The sequence below is a fragment of the Carcharodon carcharias genome, chromosome 14, assembly GCF_017639515.1.
Source record: "Carcharodon carcharias isolate sCarCar2 chromosome 14, sCarCar2.pri, whole genome shotgun sequence".
Lineage (NCBI taxonomy): Eukaryota > Metazoa > Chordata > Chondrichthyes > Lamniformes > Lamnidae > Carcharodon > Carcharodon carcharias.
Window position 1 is genome coordinate 129,759,839 of NC_054480.1, and position 16,261 is coordinate 129,776,099.

The 16,261-nt window shown below is 46.5% G+C and overlaps 1 protein-coding gene across 1 annotated transcript in view; it reads left to right on the top strand.

Moving 5' to 3' along the window:
* LOC121287082 (beta-1,4-galactosyltransferase 2-like) overlaps positions 1–16,261 on the top strand; it is a 42,062-nt gene that overhangs the window by 19,542 nt on the left and 6,259 nt on the right. Inside the window, exons 2-5 of the mRNA XM_041204596.1 lie at positions 643–735; positions 3,059–3,294; positions 8,101–8,288; positions 12,197–12,319. Of these exons, the coding sequence (XP_041060530.1) occupies positions 643–735; positions 3,059–3,294; positions 8,101–8,288; positions 12,197–12,319 (640 nt within the window). The remainder of the gene's footprint in view (positions 1–642; positions 736–3,058; positions 3,295–8,100; positions 8,289–12,196; positions 12,320–16,261) is intronic.

The following is a 16,261-nucleotide window of genomic DNA, read 5'->3' on the forward strand; positions in this document are numbered from 1 at the left end:
CAGCGAGCGGTTGAGGTGAATTGTATAGAGGCATTTAAGGGGAAGCTGGATAAGCAGAGAGAGAAGGAAGTGCTGATGGGGTGAGATGAAGAAAGGTGAGTTCATGTGGAGCTTAAACACCAGAATGAACCAGTTGGGCTGAAAGGCCTGTTTGCGTTTTGTCAATACCATGAGGCCCCCTTTTATGTGAACATGTCATAAGCCTAGATGCAATGGAGGGAGGGGGGTTTGTGGGGGAGGAGGAGGAGTTTCCTATTCACGCCCCTAGGAAGAGACTGCCCCACTGGGCAACAACCCAGTGTTCAAAGGATGGATCTTCAGACCTGTCTGAATCGAGGCTCCAAGCCATAATAACACTCTGAAGGGGAATGTTATCATTGAGACAAGCCTCACACTCTCACTGGACATAGTGCTCAAGGTTAATAGGTTTTCATATTTGGTGTCTTCTGATGTACATAAAGGCCTCCCTCATTTATGTAAAGGCTGAAAGCTTTTCCTAACCTTACATAACAACACTCGACTTACCAGGATAGTGATGTGAGGTCAAGCCCTAGGCATTTACAACTCCAGCCATCACAGCCCTCACTCAACTTTCTGCTCGTTGGACATTTTCAACTTATTTCTAATTCTCCTTCATCACAGGCGATGCCCCAACTCCAAGCAATGGGACAGCAGTCACCAAATCTTCCGAAGCTACTCACTTGGAGGAATGCCCCTATGACCCACCAGAGCTTGGTAAGTGATGAGAGGAAACTGACATGATCAAAACCTAGTTAATAGTGATTAGCACAGTGTTTTTAGTTTAACAAAGTTGGTTGTCATTGCATCCTGAAAATTTCTCCAATTACCTATTGGGAAGACTGAAGTCTTTATCTTCAGTCTCTATCGCAAATTCTGCTTCCTCCCCGATAACTGTGAGGCTGAACTGAACCTAACCAATCACAAACATAGTGTCATATTTGAGGGCAGGGTGAGGTTCCAACCATGTATCTGCTCCATCTCTAAGACTACCTGTTTCCACCTCCGTAATATCAGTCGACTCCACACCTGCCTCAGCTCATCTGCTGCTGAAACCCTCATTCATGTTTCCTTTTTAGCCACTGGTCTTGAAAATTCCCACACTCCAGCCTCCTGTCTTCCACCCTCCGTAAGTCAGAGCTGACCCAAACCTCTCTGCCCATATCCTAACTGACGCCCGGTCCCGTTCACCATCACCCCTGTGCTCACTGACCTGCATTAGCAAAACAACAATCTTAAAGTTCTCATGCTTGTTTTCAAAGCCCTCCATGACCTTGCCCCTCTCTATCTCTGTACATCTCCTCCAGTCCTACAACCCTCTGTGATCTCTAAGCTGCACCAATTCTGGCATCTTGCACATCCTTGATTTCCATCACGCCACAATTGACGGCCGTGCCTTCAGCTGCCTAGGGCTCTAACTCTGGAATTCCCTCCCTAAACCCCTCTGCCCCTCTCCTTATGTCTCCTTATGTTGGTTTGAAATTTTATTCGATAACACTGCTGTGAAGCGCCTTGGGATGTTTTATTATGTTAAAGGTGCTATATAAATGCAAGTTGTTGTTTCTGATTAAAAGTCTAATAGGCTAAATGCTACTCCTGTGGTCATAACCATCAATATATCAGCCCATAGTAGGTTAGTCCCACACAGCAGGAGGATTTACAAGGAGCAGGAGATTTGGACTCACTGAATGTAAATATCCCGCTGGAGGTCATCCAGGAGTTCCAGGCCAGAGCAGCTGTCTCCTTTCACTGATAGTGGCTGGAATGAGGAGTTTGAAATCTGGACCCCCCAACTCAGGAATATTACCACTGATCCAAAAGCTGACTCCAACCTCTGTCATTTTTCGGTGTCAGCTGTGGCTCGTTGGACAGCACACCTGCTTCTGAGTCTAAAGATCGCAGGTTCAAATCCCACTGCAGGCTTTGACATTCCAGAGCAGAGCAGAGGGAATGTTGTCCTTTAGGTAAGATCCTGTCCGCCCTCTCGTGTCAATGTAAAAGATCCCGTGGCATCATTCCAAGAATTCTCCTGGTCTGGCGTTTATCGCTAAAACCAACATCACTAAAAGCAGATTATCGGAGGTTTGCTGTGCGCAAATAGGCAGCAACACATTCTACGTTACTAAAGTGACCGCCCTCAGGAGTGCTTGGAGCCTTTCAAACAAGGCAGGGTCATTTATTTAGCTGCTGTTTTTGGGAGCTTGCTGTGCACAGATTTGTTGCTGCATTTCCCTACATCGCAACACTTCATTGGTTGTGAAGGGCTGTGGGATGTCCTGAAGTTACGTAAGGCACGATGTCAATGCACACGTTTTATCCTTATTTCTCTTTAACCCGATTAAATGGTCGTTCGTCGCTGCTTGTGACTTTAGTGCCCATCCCTCATTGTTCCTGAGAGGTTGTCAGCCACCTTCTTGCCAGTTCTGCAGTTTGCTAATCCATTTCACAAGGCAGTTAAGATTCAGCTACATTACTGTGAGTCTGTAGGAATGGTAAATTTCCTTTCGTGAACTAGATGACAATCAGGTAGAAATTAGCATTTTATTCTCAATTAAATTTAATTTAGTTAATTGAATTTAAATTCCCAGCTGCTGTGGTAGAATTTGAGCTCATGTCTTCAGATCTTTAGTCCAGGCCTCTGGTTTACTAGCCCAGCAACTTAGCATGTGGTGGAGTAGTGGTGATGTCACTGGACTAGTAATCCAGAGGCCCAGGCCCAGAATGCAGTGGGGACACGGGTTCAAATCCACTGCAGCTGGCGGAATTAGAATCAACTAATCTGGAATTAGTCTCGGTAGTGGTGACCATGGCAACTGGTCACGTGACCTACACGTGACTCCAGATTCCACAGCAACGTGGTTTACTCTTAAATGCCCTCTGAAGAGGCCTAGCAAGCGCCTCAGTTCAAGCACAACAAATGCTGCCCTTTTGCCAGCGATGCCCACGTCCCGTGGAAGAGTGGAGGAAAGAATGTGCTACAATGCCCCATGGGTTGAAAACTGATTCAGTTAACAAAGCTCCCTGGTTTTTTGGTTAACAGTCGGCCCCCTGAGGATCGTGTTTGACGAGGAGCTGTCGCTGGAAGAGCTGGCTGAATTAAATCCCTACGTGGAGTTTGGAGGCCACTACAAGCCTCGGGACTGCATCCCCTTGCAACACATTGCCATCATTATCCCCTTCCGAAATCGGGATCACCACCTGAGACACTGGCTCTATTACCTTCACCCAATCTTGCGCCGGCAGCAGGGCGAGTATGGGATTTACGTTATCGAACAGGTAGGAGTGACTTGTGATGGTGCTTAACGGGAATGAGGAGCTTCAGTTACCTGGAGATATTGGCCTCCTTGAGCAGAAAAAATTAAGGGGAAATTTGGTGGAGGTGTTCAAAATCATGAATGGCTTTGATGAAATAAATGAGGAGATGCTGCTTTTAGTGGCCCAAGGGTCAGTGACCAGACAACACACGGATTTAAGGTGATTGTCTAAAGAATCAGAGGTGACATGAGGAAACATTATTATAAACAGCAAAGATGTTATGATGTGGAATGTGCTGCCATAAAGGGTAGTGGGAGCAGATTCAGTAGCAACTTTGAAAAGAGAACTGGACAAATACTTGAAGAGCAAAAAAAAATTACAGGGCCATGGGTAAACAGCAGGGGAATGGGATTAGTTGAATAGCTCTACCAAAGGGCCAACACAGGCACGATGAGCCAAAAGGCCTCCTGTGCTACATCATTGCATGGTTCTGTAAACATTGACCTAACTTAGCCACATTTATCCAGGGACATACTTCAGAAAGAGGAGTTATTTTTCACAGAATCTCCAACACCATTGTGGGCCAAAAGTACTGAGGTTCCAAAATCTTTATGCCTTTGTTCAAAACTAGTTGGTGTCTTTCTGCACTGAACTATTTAAAAAAAATATGCAAACCTAGTAAAACAGATTAACTGTATTTAAGGGAAGTTAGCTAAACGTGTGGGAGGAAGGAAGAGGTGTATATGCTCAAAGTTAGATAAAAGATGGTTGGAGGAAGCTTCTGCAGAACAGAAACACCAGCATGGACTAGTTGGGCTGAATGGCCAGTTTCCCTGCTGTAAGCTGGATGGGTGGTATTTATGTGGGCAATGGGGGTCTTGCCCACTGGCTGGAGAGCTGACAAGAGCCCCTGCACCGCCTCCCTTTGGGAAGGCTCACCATATTAATTGCCTGTGACCAGTTGTTGGCCTTCCCTGGGATCAACGGCCCCCACCCCCTGCCCCGAGAGCTGGCAGCCCAGCAGAGCCTGATAGTTCATCTTTGCAGGCAGTGCCATCGGGAGACGTGGCAGCTGCCAACAGTGCACCCAGGGAGAGGCCTAGGATCACCGAGGGACCCAGGCCACAGGTAAGTGAAAGCAGGATGGGGGTCGTGAGAGTGGGTTTTGGTAGCAAAGGTGGGAAGTGGCTCCTAGTGGTCCCCACCCTTTCCCGATGCCAGCTCCCTTGATCAGGCACCATGCTTTTGAACGAGCGCCCCCAACAACACCAACAACTCCCCCGCAACCACCCCCACCCCCAGAAGCTGGCAAACAAACTCAACTTTTCAGACTTCCCAGATGGGGTGTACCCTAGTTCCCTGGTTTATCCCTTCCTCCCTTCTTGAATTGCGGTACCACATTGGCTATCTTCCAGTCCTCTGGGCACCTCTCCTGTGGCCAGAGAGGTATTGAAAATTATTGCCAGTGCCCCTGCTATCTCTTCCCTTGCCTCACTCAGCAGCCTGGGATACATATCATCCGGGCCTGGAGAATTATCTACTTTTAAGCCTGCCAGGCCACTTAGAACCTCCTCCCTTTCCATGCTAATTTCTTTAATTATATCAGAGTCCTTCTGCCTGATTTCCACACCCTCGTCCCTCTCACTTGTGAACACCAACACAAATTATTCATTTAGAACCCTACCTACGTCTTCCAGCTCCTCACACAAATTACCACTATGGTCCTTAATGGGCCCTAATCTTTCGCTAGTTATCCTCTTCCTCCCTCAATTAAAACAGTGTCCTGAGTCACTCGCCATCCCAACCCCACTCTGCAAGAGGGAATTTTGAGTTCACGTTGTTGGTGAGAGTTGGAAACTTAGCTGTGATCCATTAAATAGGATTTTCCATTGGGAACTCCCTTTGTTGTGCTGTTTATCTGCTGGTATCAGGCAAGGCCTATTAGGGGGTTCCCATCGGGAATTCCACTATATCATGGCTGTTAGAATATGAGGAGCATGAGCAACAAAGGAATTCTAGAACGTTCTGGCAGCGCCAGAAACATGAGGCAGCCACCGGCCCATACCGCTGCAGAAGAACAAACGGGCAGAGGCATTTATTCGAGGAGTGGAACCCATGGAGGCTTGACTTTATGAAGGAAGCTGCTACTGAGCGGTGCCAATGCTATTAGTGGACACTGCAGCCCCTGTCTACACAGAGGCATCATACCACCAGTGACTGTTGTGGCCTATTCATTCCAGGCTGCAACTGGGGTTGTCACTAAGATGGATCAAACAGCCATGCACAGATGCAAGAAACAAGTAAAGAATGCTTGTTTGCTAGAGCAAGTAACTACGCCTCCATCCCCATGGACATTCAGCAACAATAGGATGGGGCCCCTACAATTTTGGAACTTCATCAAGAGCCCCAATCCTTTCCCCCTCAGCTGCTTATCTGACTTGCCCTTAAACCCATCCATGTTGCTTACATCATCTAATCCTATAGTGGTGAGTTCCACATTCTCACCACTCTCTGGGTATGGAAATTTCTCCTGAATTCCCATTTAGATTGATAAGTGACTATCTTATACCTATGGTGTTAACGTTTCCAGGTTTGTGACCTTTCGTCAGAACTGAGGAAAGTTAGAAATGTAATAGGTTTTGAGCAAGCGAAAGTAGGAAGGGGGGAAAGGAAGATTCAGATGGAAGGTCTGTGATAGGGTGGATGGTAGGAGAAATTAAATGACAAAAAACCTGAGTATTTCCAACATGTTCTGTCGATATGGTGCTGTTAGGCTCTTGGGGATCACGGGTGTATGTTGCAGTATTTTTTCCATTCTCCTGACTTGTGCCTTTTTTTATTCATCCACAGGATATGGGCTTCGCTGGCTGGGCCAGCATTTATTGCCCATCCCAACCTCCTTTGTAGTCAAACGATTAAACTAAATTAACAAAACGAGGGATAAATTAAACACAGCCCCTAAGTTAGGGTCACTGCAAAACCAAAAACAAAATTTAAAGGAAACTTACAAGATCAAACCAAAATGTGATTAACGGGGTCGATAAAGTACCCCAGCACCCCCCCCCCCCCCCGTCCCAGTGCCCACCGGGCATGGAAGGCCTTGACGGTGCCGGCAGACACCACGCGCTCCCTCTCCAGGGACACCCAGCCACGAACGTGGCCGCAGAAGAGGGGCAGACAGTCGAGTGGGTCGACCCCCTCGATCGCCAGCTGCCTGGACCTGTTAATGGCCAACATGGCCAGGCCCAGGAGCAGGTTCACGAGGAGGTCCTCCTCCCTCCTGGCACCCCCCTCCGCACCGGTTGCCCGTAGCTCAGAAGCGTGCGACTGAAGTGCAAACAAAACAGTAATAAAAGGTTTTTTAAATGACTGAAAAGGGAGCGCAGCCTACCACACCCTATGTAAACGTGGTCCATGGACTCCACAAGACCGCAAAAAGGTGCAGGTATCTTGGGAGTCCGTGAACCGACGCCTTCTGCGGTTGAAGGGAACTGCTGCGTGCAACACCCTCCACCCCAGGTCCCCGATGGAAAGCGGGAGGACACCTCCGTAGAGGGCCCCCCAACGGACGGCAACAAGGCACGCCAGGGCGTGTCCGGGCGGCGGGCGAGGGCAAGGAAGTGAAGGGTGTGCAGCAGCAGCCCATACAGGAAGCCCCTCCACGCCGTGCTAAATGACACGGAGGGCATTTCTGCGAGGCAGCTCATATTGCAGGGCACTGGCTCCCGAGGGAGGGATTGCCCATCCCTAATTGCCCTTGAGAAGGTGGTGGTGAGCTGCCTTCTTGAACCACTGCAGTCCCTGTGGTGTAGGTACACCCACAGTGCTGTTAGGGAGGGAGTCCCAGGGTTTTGACCCAGCGACAGTGAAGGAACGGGCATATATTTTCAAGTCAGGATGCTGAGTGACTTGTTGATGATGAACAGGCTTTGGGGAGTCAGGAGATGAGTTGCTTGCTGCAGAATTCCCAGCCTCTGGAACTGCTCTTGTAGCCACTATATTTATATAGCATATAAGCTTCTGATCAGTCATAACCCCCAGGGTATTGATGGTGGGGTTTTCAGTGATGGTAATGCCATTGAAGGGAGAAGGTTAGACTTTATTTTATTGGAGAGATGGTCGTTGCCTGGAGTTAGTATGAATTGTTACTTCCACTTATCAGCATCAAGCCTGAATGTTGTCCAGGTCTTGCTGCCTATGGACACAGACTGCTTCAGTTTCTGAGGAGTCACAAATGGTACTGAACATTGTGCAATCATCAGCGAACATCCCTAGTTCCAATCTTATGAGAGAAGAGAGAAACAGGTCATTGATGAAACAGCTGAAGATGGTTGGGCCTAAGACACTGCCCTGAAGAACTCCTGCTGCATTGTCCTGGGACTGAGATGATTGGCTTCTAACAACCATAAACACCTTCCTTTGTGCTAGGTATGACTCCAACCAATGGAGAGCTTTCCCCCTAATGTGCTTCACAGCCAGTGAAATGTTTTTGAGGTGTGGTCAATATTGTAATGTAGAAAATGTGGCAGTTAACATGTACACAGCAAGTTCTCGCAAACAGCAATGTGTTAATGGGCAGATAATCTGTTTAGCGTTGTTGGTTGAGGGACAAATATTGGCTAGGACACTACAGAGGGAACTCCCTGCTCTTCTTTGAAATAGTGCAGTGGGATCCTTTATGTCAGCTGAGAGATCAGGCAGGGCCTCAGTTTACTGTCTCATGTTCCTGAATGTTTCTAATTACTAAACTAGAAGCTGAGGGTTAGGCTGCTGAGTGCTTGAAGTGTTGTCGCTTCAGTTGTTGATTTGTCTGCATCTTTTAACCAGGCTGGTGAAAACACCTTCAACCGAGCAAAGCTCCTCAATGTTGGATTTGTGGAAGCATCAAAAGAGAAAGATTACGATTGTTTCATATTCAGCGATGTTGATATCATACCTGAGAACGACAGAAATCTGTATCGCTGTTCTCAGAATCCACGACACCTGGCGTGTGCCATGGACAAATTTGGATATAAGTAAGTATCTGAGCATAGCTGGTCGCCTGGAAGTTTGGCCTTTTCATCTTTTTTCACTTCCCCTCTTTCTCTTTCTCTCACCCTTTCTCTTTATCTTGATTTTGTTTCACTTTATCTTCATTGACTCCTCTCTCTCTCTCCCGCCCCCCTTCTCTCTCTCCCCTTTCCTCTTTGTCTCTTCTCCTCCACTTCCCTTCTCCTCTCCTCTCTCTTATTTCTCTCACCTCCTTGTGCCTATCCTCTCGCTTTCTTGGCAGTATTTTTCACTCTCTCACCCATAGAGACATCAGCAAGCTTTAAGTCTCCCAGCCCCCACATTTCTCAGGTTTTGTACATTGTGATCCAATCAACAGTGATAAAACTGAATTGTTTCCATTCCCTCTCAATCCCTTGGGCTAAAGCAGTGAGTCATACCAGCCAAGAGAGCTCTGGCATTGATCCCTGGTGAATGTTCTGTTAGTTGTTGGAATTGAGTTCTGTGTTTTGGGGTAATGGAGAGGTGGTGAAAACAGACACTCCAGTTCCTGCTGCCCTTACCCAGGCTGGTATGTGTGTGAATGTTGCACAGCGACTGACTCAGCAGAGAAGTCTCTTGTGGTCAAATAGTCTGTCCACTTTCATGGCTACTCGGGGGGGAAAATAGGAAGAAAGCAGACGGAACAGAGGCGTTGTTTTTTAAACCTGCCCTGCCGTAACATTGCTCCAGTCTTCAAATTGTTGGTGAGGTTTTGTTTGTGGTGAGCGAATCGGATCAGTTGTCACTGCAGTGGGATGAGTTGTTCCATGAACTGTTGCGCAGGTCTCATATTCCTGGTGTGTTATTAAAGGAGGTGTAATTAGAGTAATGAGAGAGCTGGTTCTGCAAGATTAAACTACACAAGGTGTAGAATTTATAGGTAGAGTAGAATTGGCAGGAATGGGAGAAATTGGGCGTTGATGAGACCCAGCATTGTTGGTGCAACAGAGTTCAGATTAAACTTGGGGGAACAATGAATGTTACTGATATCACAGATCACTCTTTAGCAAAACAAAGGCCAGTATGTGCTTTCCCGAATAAAGGAAGCCTCTATTAAGGCCCAAATGTTGGCACTGTGGTGTTTCAATGAGCCAAATATTGACATTGATGAGGGAAAATGAAAGTGGGGTTGAAAGTTCGGGGCAGAACGAGGTTGCCACCCTGCACGTTGGTTGACACTCTGGTGTAGCACTGAGAGTGGGGCAATGTCAGAGGAGCCATCTGTTCAGATGAGGCGCTGTTGGCCTCTCAGGTGACCATTAGAGATCCCATTACACCAGCTGAAGAATTCTTCAACATTGATCCCTCACCCAACATTTATCTCACTGATGTTTGTCGGATCTTGCTGCATACAAAATTTCCAGAAGGCATATGATAAGATGCCACATCAAAGGTTATTGCAAAAATAAAAGCTCATGGTGTAGGGAGTGATATATTGGCACAGATAGAAGATTGGCTAGCTAACAGGAAACAGAGTAGCCATAAATGGGTCTTTTTCTGGTTGGTGGGATGTAACGAATGGTGTGCCACAGGGATCAGTGCTGGGGCCTCAACTTTTTACAATATATGTAAATGACTTGGATGAAGGGACAGATGGTATGGTTGCTAAATTTACTGACGACACAAAGATAGGTAGGAAAGTAAGTTGTGAGGAGGACACAAGGAGGCTACAAAGGGACATAAATAGGTTAAGTGAGTGGGCAAAGACCTGGCAAATGGAGTATATTGTGAGCAAATGTGAAATCGTCCATTTTGGCAGAAAGAATGAGAAAGCATATTATCTAAATGATGAGAGATTGTAGAGCTCTGAGAATCAGAGGGGTCTGGTGGATGGATCACAAAAGGTTAGTATGCAGGTACAGCAAGTAATTAGGAAAGCTAATAGAATGTTACCATTTATTGTGAGGGGAATTGAATACAAAAGTAGGGAGGTTATGCTTCGTTTGTACAGGACACTGGTGAGACCACAGCTGGAGTACTGTGTACAGTATTGGTCGTCCTATTTAAGGAAAGATGTGAATGTGTTAGAAGCAGCTCAGAGAGGGTTTACTAGGCTAATACCAGGAATGGGCGGGTTATTTTATGAGGAAAGGCTGGACAGGCTAGGCTTGTATCTACTGGAATCGAGAAGAGTAAGAGGTGACTTGATCAGAACCTTTAAGATCCTGAGGGGTCTTGATAGAGTGGATGTAGAGAGGATGTTTGCTCTTGTGGGAGAATCTAGAATTGGGATCACGGTTTTAAAAAAAGGGTCGCTCATTTAAGACACAGATGAGGAGAAATTTTTTCTGAGGGTCATGGGTCCTTGGAACTCTTCCTCAAAAGGCAGTGGAAGCAGAGTCCTTGAATATTTTTAAGGCAGAGCTAGATCTTAATTAACAAGGAGGTGAAAGGTTATTGGGGGAGGCAGGAGGTTACAGTCAGATCAGCCATGACGTTATTGAGTGGCAGAGCAGGCTTGAAAGGGCCAAATGGCCTACTCCTGCTCCTAGTTTGTATGTTGTAGGCGCTGCATTTCCTGATGCAAAACAGTGACTGCACTTAAAAATTTGCCTTGTTGGCTAGAAGGTACTTTGAGACATCCTGAGGCAGAATATAAATGAGAGTTATTTTCCTTCTTTCTCACTGCTACTCTAGTGCCACACTCTTGTCGCTGCCCTTGTCCAGTGGCACGAGTCAGTGCAATTGACTGTCTGTCTCTGTCAGAATCAATGTTGCTACCACCCTCTAGGTTATCTCATCTCTAGATGTTTTGGAACTGTCCAGGCTTAAAGTTGCCAAATCTCACTTTACTGTGTACGTGACCTCCTGGATCTTGGAATGCACTGCCTGGAAGTGTGGTGGAAACAGGTTCAATTAAGGCATTTAAGAGGGCATTGGATGATTATTTAAATAGAAACAATGTGCAGGGTTACTGGGAAAAGACAGGAGATTGTACTAAGTTAAAATGCTCAGAGAGCCAGTGCAGACTTGATGGGCCAAACAGCCTCCTTCTACACCATAACGATTCTGTGATTCTTTGTTCACTTTGTAATAAAACAGAAAATGCTGAGAATACTCAGCAGCTCTGGCACCACCTGTAAAGAGGGAAATGAAGATAACAGGGCGGATTTTGGATTATGGGTTGGGACCCCAATATTGGGGTCAAATGGGGTCATGATCTCGCACTCTGTGGGAGACTGCCATTTGGCAGTGATTTTCCCTGATTTGGCCAATTAGTAGATAGAAGGCAGGCACATGTAATATTGAAGACAACAGGCAGGCTCTCAAAGCTGAAGGGCCAATTGGAGGCTGTCCAACACTGAAAGAGCAGCAGATTGCAGTTCAGGTAGGACAGAGAGAGAGGACATTTCAAAATAGAGATGCCCCCTCAATTATTTGCACAAACACTCCAGCTCCCTTCCATAGTCCATTCCATGCACTTTGCTTTTATATAGCACCATTAATGCACTAAAACATCCCAAGGCCTTTCACAGGAGTGTATCAAACAAAATTAGGAGATATTGGGACTGGCAACCAATCAAAAATTTAGGTTTTAAGATGCATCTTAAAGGAAGAGAAAGAGACAGAGAGGTTTAGGAAGGGAATTTCAGAGCTTGGGGCCAAGGCAGCTGAAGTCACAGCCTTCAGTGGTGGGACAAAGAAAATGGGGGACATTTCTTTTAAGCCATTAGTGCACTTTTCTGAGGGGGATTAAGAGTGGGACTTGCTTGGATCAATGGTGCAATGTATTTAATCGTTCCCCATCTTGGTCCAATTATTAATCAAGAGCTATTTCAATAGCTAGAGAGACTTGCACATGCTGTGACTGGATTAAGCCTTGTCTCAATGGGGTCAAATTTACAGCCTAAGAGATATGTTGCCTGATTCTCTCTCTCTCTTTTTAATCCAGGTTGCCGTACACAGGGTATTTTGGAGGAGTCGTGGCGTTCACGAAAAAGCAGTACTTGAAAATAAATGGTTTCTCCAACAATTATTGGGGCTGGGGGACTGAAGATGATGACACGTACCAAAGGTGAAATGAAATCGATGTTTTAAAAAAAGGCAAAATCGGGAATGAGGAGATCTTGTGGCATAGTGGTAGCATCCCTACCTCTGGGTCAGAAGCTTTGGGTTCAAGTCCCAATTCAGGAAGGCACATTCATAACATGGCCAAAACATTGATTATCAGCCTGTGAATCCTTTCAATGCATAAGATGGCAGGCGGTAAGAGCAGGAGAGGTTCCTGGTCAGCTATACTGCAGAAGGCAGTACCTTGCCAAGCATAACCATGGACCAAACCACGTGGAAATCCATGGTCGCCAATGCTGTCTCAGGAATAAGTACGTTTGCTGATCCTCCAAGTTGATGCACTCCTCAGATTTGAGTAATGTCATCTCATATTCACCTATTTTTTAATATGGATAGAGAAACCCAATTGTATTTTGCAACATTGTGTTAACTTCGAAAAATGGATTTGCTGCTCTTGTAGAGTTCAGGGAACTGTCACTAACCATACATAATGGTTCAGTTGGTAGCGCATTCTCACCTCTGAGTATAAAGATCGTGGGTTCAAGCCCCACTCCAGAGAAACTGAGAGCCTGTCCACCTCTCAGGTGGCCCAAAAAGATCCATTGGCACTATTTCGAAAAAGAACAGGGAATCTCTCCTCTGGCCAACATTTATCCCTCAGCTGACATCAGCAAAAGCCAATTACCTGGCCTTATCTCTGTGCTGTTTGTGGGAGCTTGCTGTGCACAAATTGGCTGCTGAGTTTCCTGCTTTACAACGGTGACTACACCTTAAAAAGTACTTAAGTGGTTGTAAAGGGGAGGCGATGGTGTAGTGGTATTGTCGCTGGACTAATAATCCAGTGTAATGCTCTGGGGACCCGGGTTTGAATCCGAATCTGAATCCCACCACGGCAGATGGTGGAATTTAAATTCACTAAAAATCTGGAATTAAATGATGACCATGTTGTAAAAACCCATCTGGTTCACTAATGTCCTCTAGCAGAAGGAAATCTGCCATCCTTTTCGGGTCTGGCCTGCTTGTGATTCCAGGTCAACAGCAGTATGATTGCTTCTTAACTTCTCTCTGAAATGACCTAGCAAGATACTCAGGGATGGGCATTCTGCCCGCCTTGCCAGCAATGCCTACATCCTGTGGTGAATTAATAAAGATACAATCTTTGTGTTGAGAGTTTCTAACTCAAGAATTCCATGCTGGTACTAACACATCTTAAAGTTTGAGTTTCCTAAATATCTGTCCACCGGTTAGGTGGCACAGGCATGTTGGGCTGAATGGCTTCCTTCTGTTCCTGTAGAGTTCATAGGGCTTAGGGGCAGCAGCAGGAGTAGGCTATTCAGCCCTTCAAGCCATTCAATAATATTATGGCTCAACTCCACTTTGCTGTGTGTCCCCCGTAACCCTTAACTCCCTTGCCTATCAAAAATCTACGTAACTCAGAATAAATTCATTGACCCTGCCTCCACTGCTTTCTGGGGAAGAGAATTCTACAGACCAACGACTCTTCAAAAGAAAAAATTTCTCCTCATCTCCATTTTAAACGGTAGACCTCTTATTCTTAAACTGTGTCCCCTGGTTCTAGTCTCTCCCACAAGAGGAAATATCCTCCCCGTGTCCACCCTATCAAGACCCCTCGGGATCTTTTATGTTTCAATAAGCTCACATCTCATTCTTCTAAACCCTAAGATCCAATAAGATAAACTCATCATTCCAGCAATGATTCGAGTGAACCTTCTCTGAACTGTTCTGATGTGTTGGATCTTACGTAAGAACTAGCAGCCGGAGTAGGCCTTTCTATAAATCTGATGCCCAGAGCAGCCCACGACGAAATGGGAAGCACTTGGGAACAAGTTGGCAAAAAAATTTAATTTGAAAACTGCAGCCCTTACTTTTGAACTTCTGCTCGAACAGAGTGTTCTATACTTTTGACCTTTGACAGGCATCTTCCTTAATTGTTGCTGCACTGTTTTTCAAGTTATTTATAACATAAGTTTGGTGCACCATAATGTAACAGCTATAAGCTGTGAACTGCTATAAGCCGCAAACGCCAGAGAGATAAATGACCAGACACAAACACAGTTGGTTTTTCATGGCTTTGGCAGGGTCTGGGAAAGGTTAATTGATTTTTAAACACTATCTTTAAGGAGTAGGGTAAAAAATGTGCCAACAATTGGGTTTATCCCTCATTCAAAGACCGAAGCAGACAGTCACCTCCCTGAAATCTTCGAACAATCACCAACCTCTCTGCTCTCCACCCCCATTTCCCACACCCCCATCCCCCTCACCCCCCGCTCCCAGCCTCTCCACGCCCACCCCCGGCCTCTCCAAACCCCTCACTCTGCTCCTTGCTCTCCCCCTGCACCCCCCCCCCCCCCCCAACACACACACACACACACACACACACACACACACACACACACACACACACACACACACACACACACACACACACACACACAGACACACACACACACACTCACTATGAGGATACCAGTTAGACCATTCGGGACTGAGATGAGGGGAAATTTCTTCACTCAGAGGGTGGTGAAGCTATGCAATGCTCTGCCACAGAGGTTGTGGAGGCCAAGTCACTGAATATATTTAAGAAGGAAATAAATAGATTTCTAGACTCTAAAGGCATCAAGGGGTACGGGGAGAGAGCGGAAGTACGACTTTGAGATATAGGATTAGCCATGATCATATTGAATGGTGGTACAGGCCAGAAGGCTGAATGACCTGCTCTTGCTCCTGTTTTTTTTTCTATGTTTCTGTGAAAGTCAGAAATATTAGTGTTGGGTCAGTGAGTTGCCCTGTCCCCGCCTCCTGGTGATCTTCCAAGGAGGCGGGTCATCACCAGCTGAGGCTATCCGCCCAGCAGCATCAGCTAGCTAATCTGTATAATAAACTGTCCATTTGTGGGCTGAATGAGGATCTCCCCAGCAGGGGATGGGCCCCTTGCTGAGGGTCAAGCTCAGCAGCTGCCTGGAAGGGCCGCAAGGCCTCCCCAACTGCCCCACCCCTACCCGCCCCACCACCAGAACCACAACCAGCAGTGAGCCAAAACTGTAGCCACTGGCCGCACTGTAGAGGGAAGACTTAGCAATCCGCGTTCTGTAGCGGCAGTGCCCAGCTCTGCCATCCTTCCAAGGCTGCGGGCCCTCTGATTGGGCCAGCACCTTCACGTCCTTAATTTGACAACGGATCAGAAATGGCCTCTGAATTGGCATCTCCCATGCAGGTGGCGTGACAGGCAGTGCAGAGTTGGGACCTGCAAATGATCCCGATTCTCGCCCTCAACCCAATAGCATAAGATGCTGCCCTCTGGCTGCAAGTGGAGTAAATCCAATCTATTCCACCAGTTACTATTTGCAATGAAGCAGCTAAAATCCAGCTGTTGCTTTCTAAATGAAGCTGGAGAGGTGAGTGGGTGGGGACCAGTGGGCAGGATTCCAGACTGTAAGCTGTCATCGATGTGTTCAAGGGGAATCTAGATAAGCAAATAAAGAGGAAGAAATAGAAGGATATGTCGAGGGGATGAGATGAAGGAGGAGTGAGAGGCGTGAGGAGTATAAACCAACATGGACCTATTGGGTCTGTTTCTGTGATATAAATATTATGCTCAGACTAAGGTAAATAAGAAAATGGAGTCTCATCAGCCAAGCGAGATCGGCAGCTTGCATGATGATTTTTGTCCCTCTGTTGAGTGGTACAACCCCAGGCTGGTTATCTTCCAGCCTAGGCAAATGACTGGGGCTGAGGGGAGGGACCATACAGACAGCTGCTTTCTTTAAAGTGCGCACCTCAGTGATATTTCTCTTGGGAATCATTCTTCTCAATCATTACAGTATCCGCTGTGTCTCAATGGTAGCGCCCTCTCCTCTGAGTCAAAAGATTGTGGGTTTGAGCCTCATTTCAGACACCCAAGCACAAAATCTAGCTGACACTCCTA